General features: G+C 42.2%; 1 protein-coding gene across 3 annotated transcripts in view; it reads left to right on the top strand.

Moving 5' to 3' along the window:
- Positions 1–19,485, top strand: part of DPAGT1 (dolichyl-phosphate N-acetylglucosaminephosphotransferase 1) — a 55,242-nt gene that overhangs the window by 5,681 nt on the left and 30,076 nt on the right. For 2 of the 3 annotated variants that reach the window (XM_069224817.1, XM_069224818.1), the window contains exons 5-8: positions 10,536–10,620; positions 14,156–14,344; positions 15,978–16,065; positions 17,781–17,936. In XM_069224817.1, coding sequence (XP_069080918.1) covers positions 10,536–10,620; positions 14,156–14,344; positions 15,978–16,065; positions 17,781–17,936 — 518 coding nt within the window. The remainder of the gene's footprint in view (positions 1–10,535; positions 10,621–14,155; positions 14,345–15,977; positions 16,066–17,780; positions 17,937–19,485) is intronic. The other variant, XM_069224819.1, reaches the window with a different exon arrangement.

The raw sequence follows: 19,485 nt of genomic DNA, 5'->3' as shown, positions 1-19,485 counted from the left end.
GTGTTCGAGCTCTACTCGTCAAATTTAGTTAATTTTTCTGGAAAAAAATGGATTCTGAAACAGTGGTGGCCGGCAGCTCTAGGAGCGAGTGGGGTGGGAGGTGTATACACACACACACGCACGCACGCACACCGCACACACACACCATGCACACACACACCTCATAACATTCAAACATGCACACACACCCACCTCATAACATTCAAACATGCACAAACACCCACTCATAACATGCACACACACACACACACACACACACACACACACACCATGCACACACACACACCTCATAACATGCACACACACACACCATGCACACACACACCTCATAACATGCACACACACACACACACACACACACACCATGCACACACACACCTCATAACATTCAAACATGCACACACACACACCCACCTCATAACATTCAAACATGCACACACACACCCACCTCATAACATGCACACACACACACACACACACCATGCACACACACACCTCATAACATTCAAACATGCACACACACCCACCTCATAACATGCACACACACACCTCATAACATGCACACACACACACACCTCATAACATGCACACACACACACCTCATAACATGCACACACACACCTCATAACATGCACACACACACCTCATAACATGCACACACACACACACACACCTCATAACATGCACACACACACACCTCATAACATGCACACACACACACCTCATAACATGCACACACACACACCTCATAACATGCACACACACACACACCTCATAACATTCAAACATGCACACACACACACATTTACCTTCAGCCTCGGAGGTCCCAGGAGAGTTGGGACTGCTGCCTTCCCTCATTGGCTGACCTTAGGTCAGCCAGTGAAGGAAGGCAGCAGTCCCAGCCTTGTCACAGAGTGGGATGGGGTCAGTGAGAATGCTGGCCCCACCCCACTCTGTGACGAGGTGTCACTGATTGACCCTCGCCCTGGGCGCTTCAGGGCTTAAACCTGAGGTGCCCAGGTTGAAGTCAATGGGTGACGCTTTCCTCGTCACCCAGGGGAGGGCCTCGAGGCACCTTTACTGAGCCGAGGTGGTCGCGCCCATAGGAGCAGTGACCTCCTCAGCCCAGCAAAGTTCAGCTCAGGCAGCCAGGAGTCTGGGCAAATCGTGCATGTCTGCTCCTGGCTGCCTGACCTGAACATGAAGAGTGTCTGTCAGGCTGACCTATGTTCAGCCTGACAGACACTCTTCATGAGGGGCAAAAGGTGGGGGGGGGGGATTGCAGGGGGGGCATGCCCCTGTGTCCTAAAGGACAGGACGGGCCGCACCTGTTCTGAAACTATAAAGTCACTAAAATCAAACCAAATACAAAGAACTCCTTCACCCCTCCCCCCTTTTTTTTTTTTAAAGAAAATGAACTGCTATGGGGCAGAGAAGTCAGGCTTAATTTCTTAATTTGCAATCAGTGTGTAAAGTTTTATGCAGTACTAAACAGTAATAACGTTGAAATCCAAAATAATACAATAATAACAAAAAAGGAGGAACCAGAGATATGAATTTTTCAAGCTTAATTAGAAATAGCACCAAGAAGCACACAGGGCCAATGTTTGCAATGGTTGAGGTAGAACATGACCTAGACTCAATTTGATGCTGACCACAATGGAGTGCGGGTCTAATACACCAATCCTGTTTGTCCTAGGCAAAATATGTTACTTTCTGACTTACGGCTTTATTTAGAGTTTGGCAGACAGGTTACTTTGCCACAAATTTGACAGATATCCCATCCGCTGTATTACGATGTCAAAAGGGTAAATGGAATCGTAATACAGCAGATGGGATATCTGTCATGTTTGTGATAGGGTAACCCCATCCACCAAACCCCAAATCAGGACCTTAGTTCTTTAAATTCCAATCCACCACATGAGTACACTCCTAAAGCCCCACAGATTCTCAGGGAAGGTGTTTTAAGATTAACTGGGTGTCGGGATAAAGCCAACAGCAGGGCCCAGTGCAGTTTGAGTTGCCATTAGTCACCTTGAGCAGTTACAAGAAAGGACTCTTGTAGGTTGTTTTATCCCTGTAGCTTAGACAGTCGGTCAGCCTTATCACCCTTGGAGTTCATATCTTTGCCCTGTAAACAAGAGGGAGAGCAGGTCCAGTTCTTTAGGCCTCTTTTCTGGTCACAGATTGCAGATTCAGTCCTCTTTTGATCTTCCACAGATCGAGGTGCATTCTGAAGAGGGTTCCCGGAGATGCCACATTTATTCCTGACCCAAGGTATTGAGAGGGAATGGCCATTGGAAATGCCCTAACCAATTTGGTAAAGGTTCCTGGGGCTAACCCTTCCTACTTTGGGCATTTTCAAAATGTCAAAAGCCATCGGCCACACTAAACTTAGCCTCTGAGTGGTGGGTGTGTACGTGGGCAGTGTACTATGGTAATCCTAGTGTCCTCCCACATCTAACACTAAACTCCTTTTTGAAGCTAGTCCTGTACCCACAGCAAACTGAGTGGCAGACATTTGGTGGAAAAAAAGCAGAATTGACAGCAACCAGACATTAGATACACAATAATTATTCTGGCACCCAGTTCTCACCCTTAGAAGTGTGCCTCTAGGGCTATATGTAAAACCCACATACATATCAAGCAGGCTTTGGCACTCCATCAGGATATGTCACTGTAATGTAAAAAAAAAGGTCCACTGTGAATGGATCCTGTGTGGCTTGGAGGAGAAAGGAAGGCCAGGGTGTTGGCTACAGCTGCTTGTGACAGTATAGGCCTATTTGAAGATAAGCAAGTTCCTGGGCCCAGCACACAGGCCATCCTTTCAGGGGCACAACAACACACCCAAGGCCTTTGTCTCATCTCTAGGAGCAAGTTCACTTTTCATCAAGTGGGGGCTATTCAGCTGCTAATTATGGTTTGGCAGGTGTGAAAGAGGAAAATGCAGATTAACCTGCAGGAACTTCAGGCAGGGAAAAGGTGCCTTTCTAAAAGTTAGTTTTCCGTAATATTTTGGAAAAATCAAATTTCACCATTTAAAATAAGTATTAAAAATAGCTGTTCAAATATTTTTCTAGCTAGTTCCATTCCCGAGATGCAGAATTAGTATTTAATATTGCATCCCAGTGCTTTCCTATGGAACAGCAGGCCTTGTTACAGTGAAAATAGCTTTTGGGACCTTTTCACTGTAAGGATATGTGGAACATTAAACTTTTACAAGTCCTACTTTTAAATACCATGCACCCAGCCTTATAGGCAATAATGTTTAGTCAGGGGTGGCATATACATATTTAAAAGTGACAATACATATTTAAAAGGAAAATTTAGACCAATCAAACATAGTTATTTTGAGAGGTAGAATTTGTAGTTTAAAACTTCTCAGGCCACACAGTTTATGCCTGCAATCGTGTTTACCCTGCCCCTGGTAGAATGGGTGCTGCAAGCTACTTATGACATTTAACTTACAGGCCCTGGGTACACTTTGTACCATTGCTATGGACTTATAGATAAGTTAAATATGCCAATTAGGAGTATCTGAATTTTAGCATGTTGAATGGATGAACACAAGCACTTTATCACTGGTTAGCAGAGGTAAAGTGCAGACAGTTCTACAGCCAGCAAAAACGTAGGGTCCAACAAAAGGGGAATAATCCAGGGTGACCTTGCAGAAAAAGCAGATTTCCTTCACTGCCCATGAATCAACAAGACGTTTCTCCTTTTTCACACCCTTCTCTCTCCTCCAAAGAGGAGGTGGGGGTTGACTGACTTTCATGAACATTCTTTAGAGTCCGGCTAAAAACAGTAGGGTCTTGTAAATAGGTGGATGGATCTCCAGGTTATTGACTTACAAATATTTGCCATGGCTGTATAGAAATACAGCCATAGCTGAAGTTCATAAGGCATTCTGTCTCAAATGCTCTGTTAAGAGGAGCAGAGCAGTAGAGCAGTTGTTGCTGCCTTGCCTCTATGAAATGGACCCTAGGCACGCCAGATAGGAAATTGTTAGAAATTTGATAACAAAGTAAAATACAGTACACTATCCATCTATAAGAGGATTGTTTTGTCATGCTTAAACCTGTACAACAGGCCCATAATTGACAAAGAGTAGATCTGTTTTCTTAGGCCTTTAGTTTTATCTAGCTAAAATGTTAACACACTCCTCACAGCCATCCCAAGAAGAGGTCTTCCTGCTAGATCAGAATCACTTTGGAAATGGGTGGGGAGCAAAATAGATTGATTGACATGAAAATCTGACACTACTGTGGGGAGAAAACTTGTAAAGTTCTCTTGACCACTTTATTCAAATTGGAAGCGGTTCATTACCTTATTGGGTACTCATTAACCATATCAATTGAGCCACTAGGAAATCCACCTTCTGCAACAAGTGATGCTAAGACACCTTGTTGATGGGCTTAAGCAGGGGCACATAAGTTCAGAAAGAACTATATTCAACTCCCACAAGGGATAAAGACACCTTACAGGCAGAAAATATTTTTAATTCCTTCTAAGAAGGCCTTCATGATAGGCTTTTTAAAGAGGTTTGTGTTGGATATTTTCTATAAGCTGGGGTAGCTGCAAGATGTACCTTTGAAGGATGAAAAATGCGATCCTTATTTTGCCAAGTAAAGGTGGTGAGTACTGCTTCTTTGTGACACGTGTTGGAGTTGAAGTTCTTATGTGTACATCTGATTCAGAACCTCTTTTCTTTAGATGCATAGGAAAACTTAGTGATGGAAGCTTCTTTTAAAATGTCCATGTTTTCATGCTGGATGACTTTTGGGGCCAGACTGCTAAAGTTCAATGATGGAAGGTTGCAGTGAAGAATGTGACCCTTAACTTGTAAAGAAGGCCTCGTCTGCCCAGTAGCCTCCAGTGTGGACTTTCTGATAGATGGAGAAGGTTGACAGAACACCAATAGTAGGATCGTTCTTGGCTATTGAGAATTATGCGTGCCTTAGAGAATGTTAGTTTGTTAATAACCACTGGTATCACGGTGTTGGAAGAAAAGCATATAGAAACATCCATAGTCAATTAAAAGTGACTTCTCATTTTTTCCTGATTATATGTGGACCGGTGATCAGGACTTTGTTTCGTTATCTGTGTCTGCAAAGAAATCTAATTGATGAAAAAAAAACATTCATAGATGCTGTGCAGAACTATATAGTTTAGGATCCATTCTTGAAAGGTTCTTCTGGGGTACTCCACTTGAACATTTTACACCCCTGTAGGATGAACAACTCTAATGTGTAGGTTCCTTGCTAATGACAGATAAAAAGCTCGTGCTTTAAGAGAGGTCAGATCTTGAACCCTGTGTGTTCAAGTAGCATGTTTTTGTTATGTTATCCATAAGTTTGTCTTGAAAGCTGGAAAGGAGTACTTGAGAATGAGATGGACTGCTCTCACTTTACAAATATTTATATACTAGGGCAACTCCTTTTGAGACCATTTTCCCTTTGTCTACAGGTAGTCCATGTGAGCTCCTGATAACTGACTATTTTGTTTGAGGTTGTCCCAGTGAAAGAACTCCCTGTAAAGCTGTTCTGCTTAGCTTCCAACTAAGAGGGAACGAGGCTAAAGAATGCAGCACTCCTAGTCTGAGTAATGAATGTATTAAGGCATTTCGCAAGTCTCAAACAAAGGTATACAAAAATATTAACGTGACATTGAGCATTTAACTTGAATGCAGCAAAACATGTGCAGATACTAAAATAATCACAGCGTGTGAATAATAATAAGCAGAAAAGTTCAATATATCAACAATGAATATATATATGCAGTACAGTAAATATATATATATTTATGCATGCACAAAGCAAAGATGGATAATTTAAAAGTAAAAATGCATCACCATGGGGATCTAAGTCTTCGTTCTTGCCAGCATCATCAAGGCTTGGAACCCTGGACGGCCGAGGCAGAAGGTTTTCCTAACATGGGGTGTTTCCTGAACCGTGCGTCCATGTTCAAGAGAGCTCCTTCTAACTCAGCGCCAAGCTTCCCCAACTTATATACTTTAAACAATCCCAAGACGAAGGTTCTGGTAACCTTCCCCCCTCCATTCGAGTAAGTTGTGAAATTCAAGTGCTAGCTGTACTTGCCTTGTGTTGAAAACATACAAAACATTTGGCCAGATCTCAATGTGCATTTCCAAGACAGAGCCGTACCCTTCTCTGCAATATAAACATCTTCATCCTGGTGTACTCTTATCACCGTTGCATCCCCCAGGTATGTTCTCTTTTCTGGTGGCAAGAGCAAAAACACGTTCAAAGTAGAAAACAAGCTGTGCATGGAAAAATACCTGCGCTACCGGTGTGATAGCATTTGAAGCTAAGCTAAGCACAAAATGGTGTCAGTGGTCAAGATGGAATTGGTGATTAAATACAGATAGCATTACAAAAGCTTGTTCGACTAGCATCAACAGAGGAAGAACTAGATTACTACTGGAGAAAGCCCCAATTTATCTGCCCACTTGCCTGAGAACTGGAACCACTTATCTTTCAGGCAATGTTGCAGGAGTCTCATGTGCAGTTCAGCCTTTAGGAGCAGAAATATGCATATTGCTATGGAGCTCAGGAGATTATAATTGCCTGGCTGCCAGATGTAATGTATTCTTGAGTTTGAGACCATCAAGATGCATCTCAATAGCATGTTCTTAGAAGGATACACTAATGTTTTATTTGTTCAACATTACAGTTAGATAGTGAATAGACTGCACTAGCAAGATCATGGGCATGGAATAGCTGAGTTGCACATCCAGACTATATCTAACTAGTAAATGGATGTCGTAGACTTGTAATAGTTTAGTTGGAAACCAGGCAATGTAGGGTTTTAACTCGGTTCCAAGTGCAAATGACATAGAACTTTCAGATTCTGTGGTCAGTCAAGTGATTGAGGTATACCATTGAATATACTATTCCGTTTCAAGACTGCTACCTCCCGCTTTCAGAAAGTCTTTGAGGCTGAATTTAGCGCAAATGAAGTAATTTTATGGAAGTAATTCTTTCCCAAAATTAACTTCAGGATTTGTAAATGTTTAATTGTAATTAGGATGTGCAAGTATGTGTCTTGCAGATGTGTTGCCAAATTCAGTCTTCTTGATGGAGTTCGGGATACATCTGGTGAAGAGCCAGTGTCCTGAATTCATCTTTTTGATCCATTTGTTTTCCACTTTTAGGTCGAAAATGGGTGTAAACGTGTGCTTGAGTCACTTCTTTTGAAACAATAAAAAAAATTTCTTTCGTCTATGGTGGTCATTAACCCTTTTGACTGTTTACATTTGTGATAGGATGTCGACCTCTTTTATCTGCTTGTTTTTATGGATCCAGACAGACCTCTATGGAACTGTTGCCTGGTGGCGGAGTTTTGAATCTGAGACAATAGCCATTTTGGACAATGTTCAGCACTCATCTGTCTTTTGTGATATTTTGCCCCTTTAACAAATGCTTGGACATAATTAACTCTACTGGAGAGGCTGATGGGTGAGGGGTGGTGGGATGACTCACTGCATTCCTCCAGCCAGAGGTTTCCAGGCAGCTGTAGTCAGTGGAATTTATCAGTTTCCTCTATTAGAGTACCTTGCAGATTGGTCTGCTGTTGATTGGGCTGACATTAGAACTGATGAGGGGTCTGAATCCTTTCTCAGAAACATTGTCTCTCATGCTGCTTGTGCTTGCACTGATGTTTCTCTACCATTTCCTCTTCTCAGTGCCCACAACCTTTATTGTTTGTCTCCATTTACATTTGTTGCATCTCTTTTTCTTCACAACTGCTGAACAAAGTGATGTATGAGAACAGAAAATTAAGGATGCATTGCTGTACCTCTTGTTTTGAGCATGTACATTGTAGCTTTCATTCAGTACAGCCAAGTCCGACAAATCTGCTGCAGCTGAGATGACTTGGTTTGAGACCAACATATCCTCATTTAAGATCTCGTCGACTTCAACTGGTCTGTCTCTGGTCAGATGTTTAACAAATTACAGTAGAGGATCCAGCATAATCCCATCATATGTATACAAGTGGGCAGTCACGCTCACAACCTACATAGGTACAGTTACAGTGTGGTAGGGTAAAGCTTCTTGCTCTCCTTATCAGGTGATACAGTGGAAAAACGAGCTGTAGTTCAAGATCTTATTGCCACTGACACGATCATCCAATCTGATTGGGCATCAGACCTTTAAAATAAAGGATTTACATATAGAGGGCTATACTTTTTTGTAAATGAGAAGGAGCAGCTTTGACTGAAGCTAGTGCTAGAGCAAAGTATATTACTGTTTTTTCACATCTAGCACGAATGGTAAGATACGCCTGTCAGAACCCCTCCGATACAGAGTTAAAAAAATTACAGAATCAAAGATGATGGTGAAGGCATGGGAATATACTGCTTAGCAGCACTCATTACAAGCACTTTATGAAACATACTTAAGTCATCTATAGGAGATACAAAGGAAGGAGCTGTCTAAGTAAGTGTTGGAGAGTATCCACTGATACTTGCCCCTCTGATAGATGAAGAATAAGTGGCCCTGGGAGTATGATTTCTTGATCTGAAGTGTTAACACTGCCTGGAATGGTGGCTTTTGTGTATGAGCATACCTTGCATATGTCCAGGTTTGCCTCGGATGTGTCAGCTTATACCCAGGAGATGTGAAACTTGGAACAATACTAATATTTTCAAGAAGTATTGGAATGGTAGGCTGAGACACTATTGGTATGTCTGGTGTGACTGGGTTGTAAGTGGACCTGAGAAATGTCCATGTTTCGAAGACCAATGAGACTATTTTTTGCGATGGAGAGCCAGCAATCTCTATCACCAACAGAGAAACAGCCCTATAAGGTGAATAGACCCTGAAGTATTTGGAATCTCGAGTACCTGGAATGGGTCTTGTTTTCAGGTAGTTAACAATGAAGCAGAGTTGAAAAGGTATTTGGCTGCAATGTTTAGATGTCAATGAGTTCTTCAACGTCAAGATCACCCTTCAGGTTTGCACTGTAGGTCTCGTCATCCTTGAGTTATGCCTTCATGATGGTAAGCCAGCCCTTAATATTGAGCATTACGCCACTGTACCTGCCATCAAATTCAATGTCGAACAGGAATGACGCAGTTCATTCAGAGAATCGTTGTTCTTGGGTCTGCCTCTGCAAGAGTCCTCAATGATACCTTTGCTGGCAGAGGTAGAGGAATTCTCCTGTCCAGGTTTTTGTGACCTTGCAGAGGCATCGTCTTGTTGTCTTCTCTCCTCTTCGATCATGGAGCCAGACACTGTAATTTTCTATCTAATATCTTATTCAAAAGTGCATACACTTGGGTGCAGTGCTGCAAACACTCAAGGGTATGCAATCACACAATACTCTTGCCTATGCAATAAAAGGTTGTTTTTCCTAAGAGGACACTTCACAAAATTAGAGTGAAAATACTGACAGGAAATGCTTTTAAAGCACAGAAAAACATCAACAATGTTGAATGGTGACAAGGTCTTAAGGTTTTGGCAACATAAAATTGCCTATAAGGCTAAGCTGTGTGCTCTGGGGTTCTTGCATAATGAGCCGGAAAAATGAACTGGTGTACCTACCATTGCCAGGACGAAGGGATACTAGAGATATGTGCTCTCTTAAAGGAGCAGTCTTAGTTTCAGCCTTTTATGGCTGTTGCCTGTCTAGCTAAAATGACCCTTTATCATCATTCTAGTGATTCTTTAGTTTCAGAATTTACAGCATTTTCCACAGAAATGGAATTTGACAAAAATAGCCTGTAGATAGGCTTCCTAAATTATGTTTCTACTTTTAAAAACGGCTTACCTCAAATAAAGTTGGGGAAAAATGATTTTTTGTAAAACTGGTAAACTGTGCTCTCAGATCCTGCTTTAAAGATTTCTACTTATTGTTTATGACTATTACTAAATATCTCCAGGAGGAGTGCCTCTGTGTGAAGCGTTTAAATACGGTGCCTCATCTACGCATTGGCTCCTGTTTTTGGGACAGTGTGGAGAATTTGGTCATGCCCCACAGCTCCCCGAAGTGCAGTTATTGAATGTCTCAACTGTGTGTTGTGTCCATATGGTGATGTTGGCTGAGAGGGCATTAGCTGTTGGGTTACCAGGGCATTGCAACAGTCTGAGACCAAACAGAGGAGGTAGAGTGAGTGTTTGTCATTTCTCAGGCTCTTCCATTTGTAATCATTAGTGAGATTTCTCTTGGGGTTGGAGCACTGGAATGACTCAGAAGTAAGATCCCCTAATGTAGCAGTGAATAGCATGTTCCATGTGTGATAACAAGGAAGCTAGTTGTGAAAACAGTGTAGCAGCAGTGGTCCATTAGTGGCCACACCATGACAAGTCGCAGTTAGCTCCTGATACACACATTAGGTTGTGGGCAGGGACGAAGGTTCCCACAAATTATTTTGCTTGGGGAAGGTACAGATTTCAGGGCACAAGGAGGTGGTGTAAGACAGCGCACTACAGTCGGTCAAGAGTAATATACATGTCAGATGGTATTGGTTTGTGTCTTGTTAATATTGGTGCTGTGCTCTTACCTTCCTGCAGGGGATTACCGAGACGATCACCTGTTCTCCCTGTACTTCATGATGCCATTCTTCTTCACTACACTGGGCCTGCTTTACCACAACTGGTGAGGTTGACCGGATTACTTCAATATCCATTGCTAGATCGTAGTAATGTCAACTTGCCAAAAATGGAGGGAATTCTATTTGGCCCTGTGCTCTGTTTGGCAAGCTTTCCTTTAGCCCAGTGGTTCCCAACCTGTGGTCTGGGGACCCCTGGGGGTCCGCAAAGCCTTCTCAGGGGGTCCGTGAGAGCCTAGAAAATTAACAAATATGAATAAATATTGACAAATTAGGTCCCCAGCTTCCAGTAATGACACAGGCGGGGGTCCCTGGATTCCGATGATGATTCAGTGGGGGTCCCTGGGTTCCATCAAAGTTAAAGTGGGGGTCCACAGAAGTCAAAAGTTTGGGAACCACTGTCTTAGCCATTAAGGGGAGCTGATGAAAGGAAGGCAAAGGCATTTTTATTGCAGGTTTAAAAGGTGGGGTGTATTCATCTGTAGCAATGCGACCTTTATGCATGTGAGATAATGCAAAAGTCAGCTCTGCTGTCAAGGCTCCGCACTATTTTAATCTGTCAATATATAGGAGGCTGATTTGAAAAGAGCGGCAGTGGAATATCCAAGGTGCACATGGAATTCACTTCCAGGCGTGCTACAGACCTCTTGTCAGATACCTGAAGATGCTTAGAACAATAGGTTACATACTTTGGGAACATTGTTTCTGATGGACAGTTCTACTCCCATAGAGCTCTGATGGCCAGCCCTACTTTCACAGATCAAATGTGCTGCCTAAGGAGCAGACTTATTTAAAGAGTCTGTAGTAAGACCCCCTATTACAACTGCCTGTTTGGTAATTTATGATGCCTTTGTATGACAGGGATGTCAGGTTAATTCATAGTGATGTCAGCAAACAGGTTTCAGGAGACACAATAAATGACTCCTGAAATGTGATGTCAGCAAGCACTGTTCATGCCGCATAACCATTGGGTCCTGATTTGTGATCATCGGTCATTATTCAGGCTGCATACTGATTAGTTCTTGAATTGTGAAGTTAGTAAATATCGCTGTTTGATATTTACACTGGCTAAATATCAGACAAACCAATACGAATGTTGAATTCAAAGGCATGTATTTATACTACCAAACATTGATTATTTATACACTAGCAAATAACTTGGAAATGCCCCTAATCTAAAGCAACCCTCGCTTTCACATCCCTTACGCACATGCCCGCTGGCGGGAGTCACAGTGTGCCACTTAATTGTGGCTCCCGAATCAATTACTTCAAACACTGTAGTGTGTAGGGTTTGCACAGCATGTTTCTCCCATGTCATTATCTAGCCCCATCTACTACATTCTTTCAATTTCAGATATGGAAACCCTGTGTGGTGTGTTTTATCAGCGGTTATATGTTCTGCACTGTGTGTAATGCCCTGTGGGGTTTTAATATCTATGAACAATTGTGTTTATTAACAAAAGTTTTCACTTAACACTGGTTTTGTTTCCATATTGTAATATGCCTTTTGATTCAACTCTGGTTATTACTGCAGCATGTAGGTTTCTAGGTCTTCAGTTTCCATATTACCAGCCCTGCTAGCAACACGCACCAAGATTCCAGGTTCTATCAATAAAGCGATTGCCTGGCAAATGGTGAAATGCCGTTTCTGGCAGGCACCGTCTCTAGCTTTATAGGTATTCAGTGGCTGATGGTGTATATAACGTTTGCTTCTTTAAGGAGGAGTGAAAGAGAGGAGATACAATGCAGAGGTATTCTGCCCAAGGGGAGCCTACACTGAAGATCTCCCTGTCTGTTGCAGATTTACACGATGGCAGCACATGGCTCTGTCAGCAGGCAGCATGACAATGGCATGTAAAAAGAAAAATAGGAAGATTAGACCAAGACACTGTGATTATAAGATATATAATGTGTAGGGTGTACATTCTTTTCATTCTCATCATATTTCTTATTTCAGAGGAATTTGTTATTCTGGTAATATGCATGATTTACATTAATACATACTATACATGAATTATTGTATAACAAAGGTGTGTACTGTTTACAGAAGTGCCAATTGTAAATCCCCTCCTTAAACTCAGCAAGAGTTTCTCTGGCAGGTCTATCATTTTCTTAACATTTCCAGTATTCCTAAGAGTAATGTCCAAAAGACAAATTGTCCATATAAACAGGTCTCTGATTGAAAAGGACTACAGACCTCCAACTGGGCGAATCCCCAAAAAGAGGAGCATAGCACAGGCAGTGGAAGTAACACCGTGAGCTATCCCTGCGTAAGAGCTGATAGTAAAAATGGCACCCAAGAAGCCTAATGATTTAGTAATTACAGCAGTGCAAGTGAAATGGCCCTACTCAACTCCAGTCACAACTTTTGAAACAAGCATTGGCAAAGTATTGGATTTTTCAATGTTTTTTTTACCGTTTTGTACAGCAGCTCTGCTGCTATGCAGCATGGCATAAAGTTAAAAAAAAAAATAGAAGTGCTATAAAGCAGCCAGCACTGGCCTTATTGCAGAGCTTTTTTGTGCTGGAGGGAGGGGCAGGAAGTAACAAGGAAAGCGAGGTTGTAGGGGTAAAAGCGATTTGTTGGATGGTAGTGCTAGCCATGACACATGGGTTCTTTTATTGCAGGGTGGGAGGCAAAACGGACAATGAAGAGTGTGGAGTAAAAAGTGCTATGATGCAGCGAGTGGTGTCAGCAGCATAGCACTTTCATTTTGTTATGGGTGGGGAACATAGACAACAGAGGGGGAGAGGGGCAACACTGACAGTGGATGGAGGAATAGCTGGTGGGGCAACCAACACAGATAACAGAGATGGGAAACAGGGTGGAGGCAAGCGACACAGACAATGGAAGTAGGGAGGGTGGAAGGAACACAGAGGGGACGTAGTACATGAGCGAGAGAGCTGAAAAACACCCACAGTTGTGGAGTGTTTAAACACAAATAAAAAAGTAGTGCCTAAAAAATGAGCAGTGGAAGGATACAAGTAATGCATCAAAGCTCCATGGGAGGGACAAATACACCAAGAGCTAGGAAGCCTTTTGACAGTGTACCAATAAGAAGCAAGCAAATGAGTGTGATATAAAGCCAACCAATGTTAAACAATAGACAGCTTCTAAGCCCACTGGTAGAAAACAATATGTTGTGCAAGACACAGCGCATGTGCTGTCTTGGGCGAGACCTTGAAAAAGTTGCTAAGCAGAGAATTCTGGCAAGAGAGGACATTGCATGCAAATCTAAGTACATGGTACATATTCCCCCGAATTGCCTGTCCTTCTGCTGCATTTGTTTTTCTATATGGTAGGACCACTTGCAAATCAATTCAGCAAGTAAATCGTAAGTGTTTTTCATTCTAGACGTTTCCTCACTAGCCACACAAAAACAGTTTAACTTCTGTGCCACCATTTAGGAAACAGAAGGATGGAAACGGGTCACTGACATACAGCTAGGCACAACCGGGTAGAAAGTGTAGTTTTTCATGTTATCATTTTACCAACCATTTGTTAAACGTCCAGATTGTTTGACTACTTCTGCTAAACATCCACATTGTTTGACTACTTCTGCCTGTCTCGGTTTTCTGTAGGTACCCATCCAAGGTTTTCGTTGGGGACACCTTCTGCTATTTTGCTGGCATGACTTTCGCAGTGGTCGGCATTGTGGGCCATTTTAGCAAAACCATGCTGCTCTTCTTCATTCCCCAGGTGCTCAACTTTCTCTACTCTGTGCCACAGCTGTTCCACATTATCCCGTGTCCACGACACCGTCTGCCAAGGTAATTCTATCACTCTTCCCCAGCATCCCTTTACGACAGGACGACCTCCTAAGGGAATCCAATACTTTTGCATCATCCTTTGCTCCTGGCACTGCCAGCCAAGGGAATACTGTAGCTGTTCTCTGCCAAGGGAACGCGATAATTATTAGACATCTCACTCTGCAAACAGCGCCAGCTGTCAAAATACCTCAGTAGTCATCCATGTGAGCCTTTGCCGTTGCATTAGCTGGCAAAACAGTGCCACCGTTCTTCTGTTGAATACAATCATTCTGCATAATTGACTTTTGTAATCCAACGCCTGCACTTGGCTAACATAATGTCTCAGCTCTGTTTTTACCTATTGTAACTTTCACACAGACGGCCATACTAATGTCACTACTCCTCCATGACACCCTGGATGGCGTACAGAATACACAGGCAATGCCTGCTGACTCCTGCGGAACACTACGCATCAGCAGGCTGGTGATACTATAGTTCTTCCACGTCATAAGAGACTGGCAAGGAATTGTCACTGGTTTTAATCAGGAAGTAGCTTCAACATTGCAGCAGCAGCCAGGGCATTACCATATGTCTTATGTGCTGCCACAGACCTCCCATACCACATGCTAATCCATAGAATCCCCTAATTCATCTAATAAAATAATTCCACAGTTTATCAAAGCCCTTTTTGCAGACATTATTCTGTATTTCTTTGTTGGTAATACTGGTATCATAAGTATGATGACACTTCTGTGCCTTTAGAGCATAGAACGTAAGCGTTCTTGCAGCATGATTTTGGTTGCCCATTGTAAAAGCCTAAACTTCTAGCACCCTGGGAGGATTCACTGGTTCCCATGAGATAGGTGAGACCAGGGCCAGCTCTTGCACTGGTGGCACCCGGTGCGACAATAATTTATGGCACCCCCTCACTCCTCCATGACCTCCTCCTTGGATTCCTTCACTACCACTGGGCAAAAGTGCCCCTCTCTTCGTAGCCCCTCTCTCGCATACATTTAATTTGTTTGAAAGCACTGGTAAAGGCGGTCTTTGCTAACAAGAAAATATATCTACCAAACGATCCTTTTTTAGCAACATTAGGAAAGATAATGAACGACTTCGGGGGGGAGTGGGAGGGGGGGTGGTGGACATAACGTCTTTAACTATTTTATGCATTTTTCATGTAGCACTTTGATGACAGTTCTTAACAGTCATTGTTCTATATCAGAGTTGTATCTTATGTACTGTGGAAACAAATGCACCTCTGTTACAAAAGCAATATTCTGCCCACTAGCCACATAAAATACAGATCTGCATGGGGTGCATTCTTTGCACTACTTTAGGGCGAGTCCAAACTGCCACTAGACAAAACCCTGATCTCTCTCTAGCAGGAACATTAATCACATGAGGTTTCTTGACATTTTTATTGTTGCCTGAAAGCTGGACGCACAAGGAACTCTGCAGCAGGTGTTTCTAAATTCTAAGTTATTCTAAATCCAGCCCCCCCCCCCCCCCTCCGTGGCCAGCACCCCCTTTCCCAAGTCAACCCCCAGTGTGGCCACACCAGTCGCACTGCTTTAAAGCCGGCCCTGGGTGAGCCATTGCAGTTATGTTACTGTCTGTACAATCTAACAATTTCACATTTCTGTCCGTCCAGGCTCAACGCAGATGGTGACAAGCTGGGAATGAGTTACTCCAAATTCAAGGCAAAGGACCTTTCAGAGCTGGGAGCTTTTATCCTGAAGGTAAATTCATGGCACAGAGAAGGAAAGAAGTCATCTGTGTTGGTCTCAGTAAATTATTCTGCTCAAGTAGATATGTTATGTCAGCCGTAAAACTTCCAAGAGGTTCTTCAGTAGTCCAAGGCCCTCGATAACAGTGCTTTGCTAAATCCGGATTAATGCCCTATGCAACAGTAATGTGTCCACACGTGAAACGGTGGTTTTACTCTTCAATTCAGGGTTTTTATGTTACAGATGGGAGTAACTTGCTGAATAAGGTTAATGGAAGTTTTGCTGCATGCATGTGTTTATAGTTACCGTCTAACCACTGGCCAATAGTGTTGAGGGCAGAAGGTTGGGATGAAAGAGAAATCTGGTATGCTAGAGTAGGTGGTATTTGAGAAGTCAACATTTCTGAAAGAAAATTTGTAAAACTTCTACATGAGAGTTAATGAGTTAGATAGACTAGTAGTGCCTAGTAGAACGGGGGGACTAATTTTGGTTTCGGAATCATGCCATTGAACATTTGGATGGTTCCAAAAAAGTAATACTGTAAGAGCTAAGAAGGTCTGTATTTGTATTGGGTTTCCAGCAATGGAATCCAATCGTACTCATGATAATAGAAAAAGGGCATCAGGCCCAGATGTCAACTGGTCGACAAGCTCTCTCTACACAGGGCTCAGAGATCTGTAGATTCTTCGTGCCATTGTGCTGGTCAACAATTGCAACTAAACTGTATGAATCAAGGCTTTGTTTTTGGTCTTATCCCACTACATTTCTTTTGACATAAAACATTTGTATTTTGTCTTATGTTTAATGTGAACAAGATTCCCATTCCGAGTTAACAGTTCTTGCTCTTACATGGTCTTCTGAGCATTTGTCTTTCATTATGATCCACCTCTGGCATATGAAGGGATATTTACATTAATTTGCGTGATTTAGTAGCCAGTTTTTCATAAACCCAGTGATGGGAGCTATTTCCAAATTATTCTGGGACTGTAGTTGGACTATCCATCTTCAATATTGTGAAAGGAAAATAACAACTGCAATTTGACAATGTCACATGCTTTTTGTTTGTCAAGACATTGTTCAAAATCTTCTGTGTACTTAAGCAGAAAACCTGCCGGAGCAGAGTATTGCAATGTAGGAACACCCTACTCAAACTTGTCAGATTCGCAAAATTTGTCTTTTGTGAGACCTCACTGGGGTCACCTCTATCTAGCATGAAAGTAACGAAATGAACAGCTAGGCACTTAAATGTTTCAAAAGTGCATATTCATACTAAAGGACAAATGTTTGTACCTTAAAAAGTATAGGTGTCAGATACTAAACGTATTGGCCTTGATTTGTTAACCATCTGAAAATTGGGGGAATTGACAAATGCGACTTCAACAGAATTTCCACCAGGAATATATTTGTTATATAAGTTAGTGCAAACCAAATTTATTTAATCCATATAGGGTAGCCTGCAAATGTTTTGGCGAGCTTGACAACTGATGGATTTTCCTTACTTTGGGAAACAAACTGATCAGATCATGCCACTGTAATCTAAAGTACAAAAAACACTTGTCACGCTGTTAATGTATTGTTAAACCTGTAGTTGGGCTGAAACATTTTTTCCATGCCCCATCTACTTGTTGGTGGCCTTTGTGCTGTCTGTTAATGAGCTCAGAGTCTCAAATCCCAATGGCTTCCTTGGTTTTACAGATATTGTGTAACAGCATTTGTGTTTCTTCTAGTTAACAGAAACTCTAAGAATTGTTGAAGTGAGGCGAAAATTAGATGAAGATGAAGAGTACATTGAATGCAACAACATGACGCTGATTAATTTCGTTCTGAAGCTCATCGGCCCAACTCATGAGAGGATGCTGACAATCATTCTACTGCTCATCCAGGTGAGATGTATGAGCCAATAATTGTTGTGGCTCGAAGATACAAGATGTGGTAAATGAAACGAAAACCAGACATGGAACAGTTAATGTTGTAAGATCAAAGTACTTTATCTAAAACAGAACTCATTTGAATAGGGTTAAGAGATCAACAGATATTTGTATTACTAAAGAACACAAATGTACTCAAAACAACAACAAAGTAATCACATTAGTCTTTGACAGAGTGTGTAAATGAACTCAGAATTTAATGTATTGTTATAGTCATGGGTGCCAACATATACACATAGGAGAGAGAACACATTTAATTGCAGATTAAAGTCAACTTTTTAAATAAGTAGGGGTTAAATTAGCACTAACCATTAGTATTAGCAAGCACTATGAAATATTCCAAGTGATTAAGCTAGGTGAACAGACACTGGGCAACTTGACAGTTCAGGAGAGAGACATCCTTGAATGGCAATTTTTCATTTTCTTGTGGGTAATGAATACATAGTATGTGGAGAGCAGCAACTTTATTGTTAAAAGACTCAATGAAAAGTATGTATATTTATTGATTTGGGGGCCCAAACCCAAGGTGACCTTTACAGTATGATTATAGAGATCACCCTTAATGCATGAGAAAAGAGTATGTAATACATGGGATGGTAGAACATGGCCAATTAATTTTAAGTTGTGCCACTCCTTTTCCATTAAATACAATCTGTGAAAGGCACAGTATTTTTCTTTTTATAACTCTGTTTTTATTGAGTTTGGAAAACATAATCAACAAGAAGAATACAGTGAAGTGAATATCAATGCGAGATATGTCAGTATCGTTATGTCACATTACCGGAGGACAACATTAACATGAATCCAAAATAAGGGTTGATAGCAACCACTGCAGCAGAATTTCCCCTCAAACACCCCCCGCCCCGACATGAAACCAGCCATTACACATATTGTGAAGAACAGTGACATAACTTCACCATAGTTGGTCGTCACCTGTCAAATTGATTCAAGGTGTACCTCTACATCCCTCATCATCCGTGCTTACAGCAGAACTTAAATCCTCTTCTCCAGTGAACCTTTCCAATAGCGCACCCCAAGCAACCACATCTGTTAGTCCCCCCTCCTCCCTACGTGTCAGCCGCATATATTGTTCCTCAGACGCACCCCATTCCATTAAATCTCGAATCCAGCAGGGGATTGAAGGATTCCGGGCACTCATCCAGCCAATAGCCACCCTGTGCTTGGCCAACACCAGAGCCTGCTGTGTGAGCTTATGTGGGATATTCCTGCCCTGCGGTCTCTGCTCTACACCTAAAAGGCATGTCAATGTCATTGCTTCCAGCCCCAATCCCGTAACCTCCTCAACTCTCCTGACCACTTCCCGCCAAAAGTTGTGCACCATCCTGCAGGATCAGGCTAAGTGCAGGTAGGAAGCACCAAAAGCGCCACACCTGGGACACCCCGCCCCTTGTCCCGGATCAATCTTATTGAGTCAGCTGGTGTGAGCTATGTCCTATGCACAAAATTAAAGTGTAACAGTTTAAACCTAATGTTACATGGCCCC

Source organism: Pleurodeles waltl, chromosome 3_1 (assembly GCF_031143425.1).
Source record: "Pleurodeles waltl isolate 20211129_DDA chromosome 3_1, aPleWal1.hap1.20221129, whole genome shotgun sequence".
Classification (NCBI taxonomy): domain Eukaryota; kingdom Metazoa; phylum Chordata; class Amphibia; order Caudata; family Salamandridae; genus Pleurodeles; species Pleurodeles waltl.
Note: the sequence above shows the minus strand (reverse complement) of the source record. Positions and strands in the feature narration are given on the sequence as shown.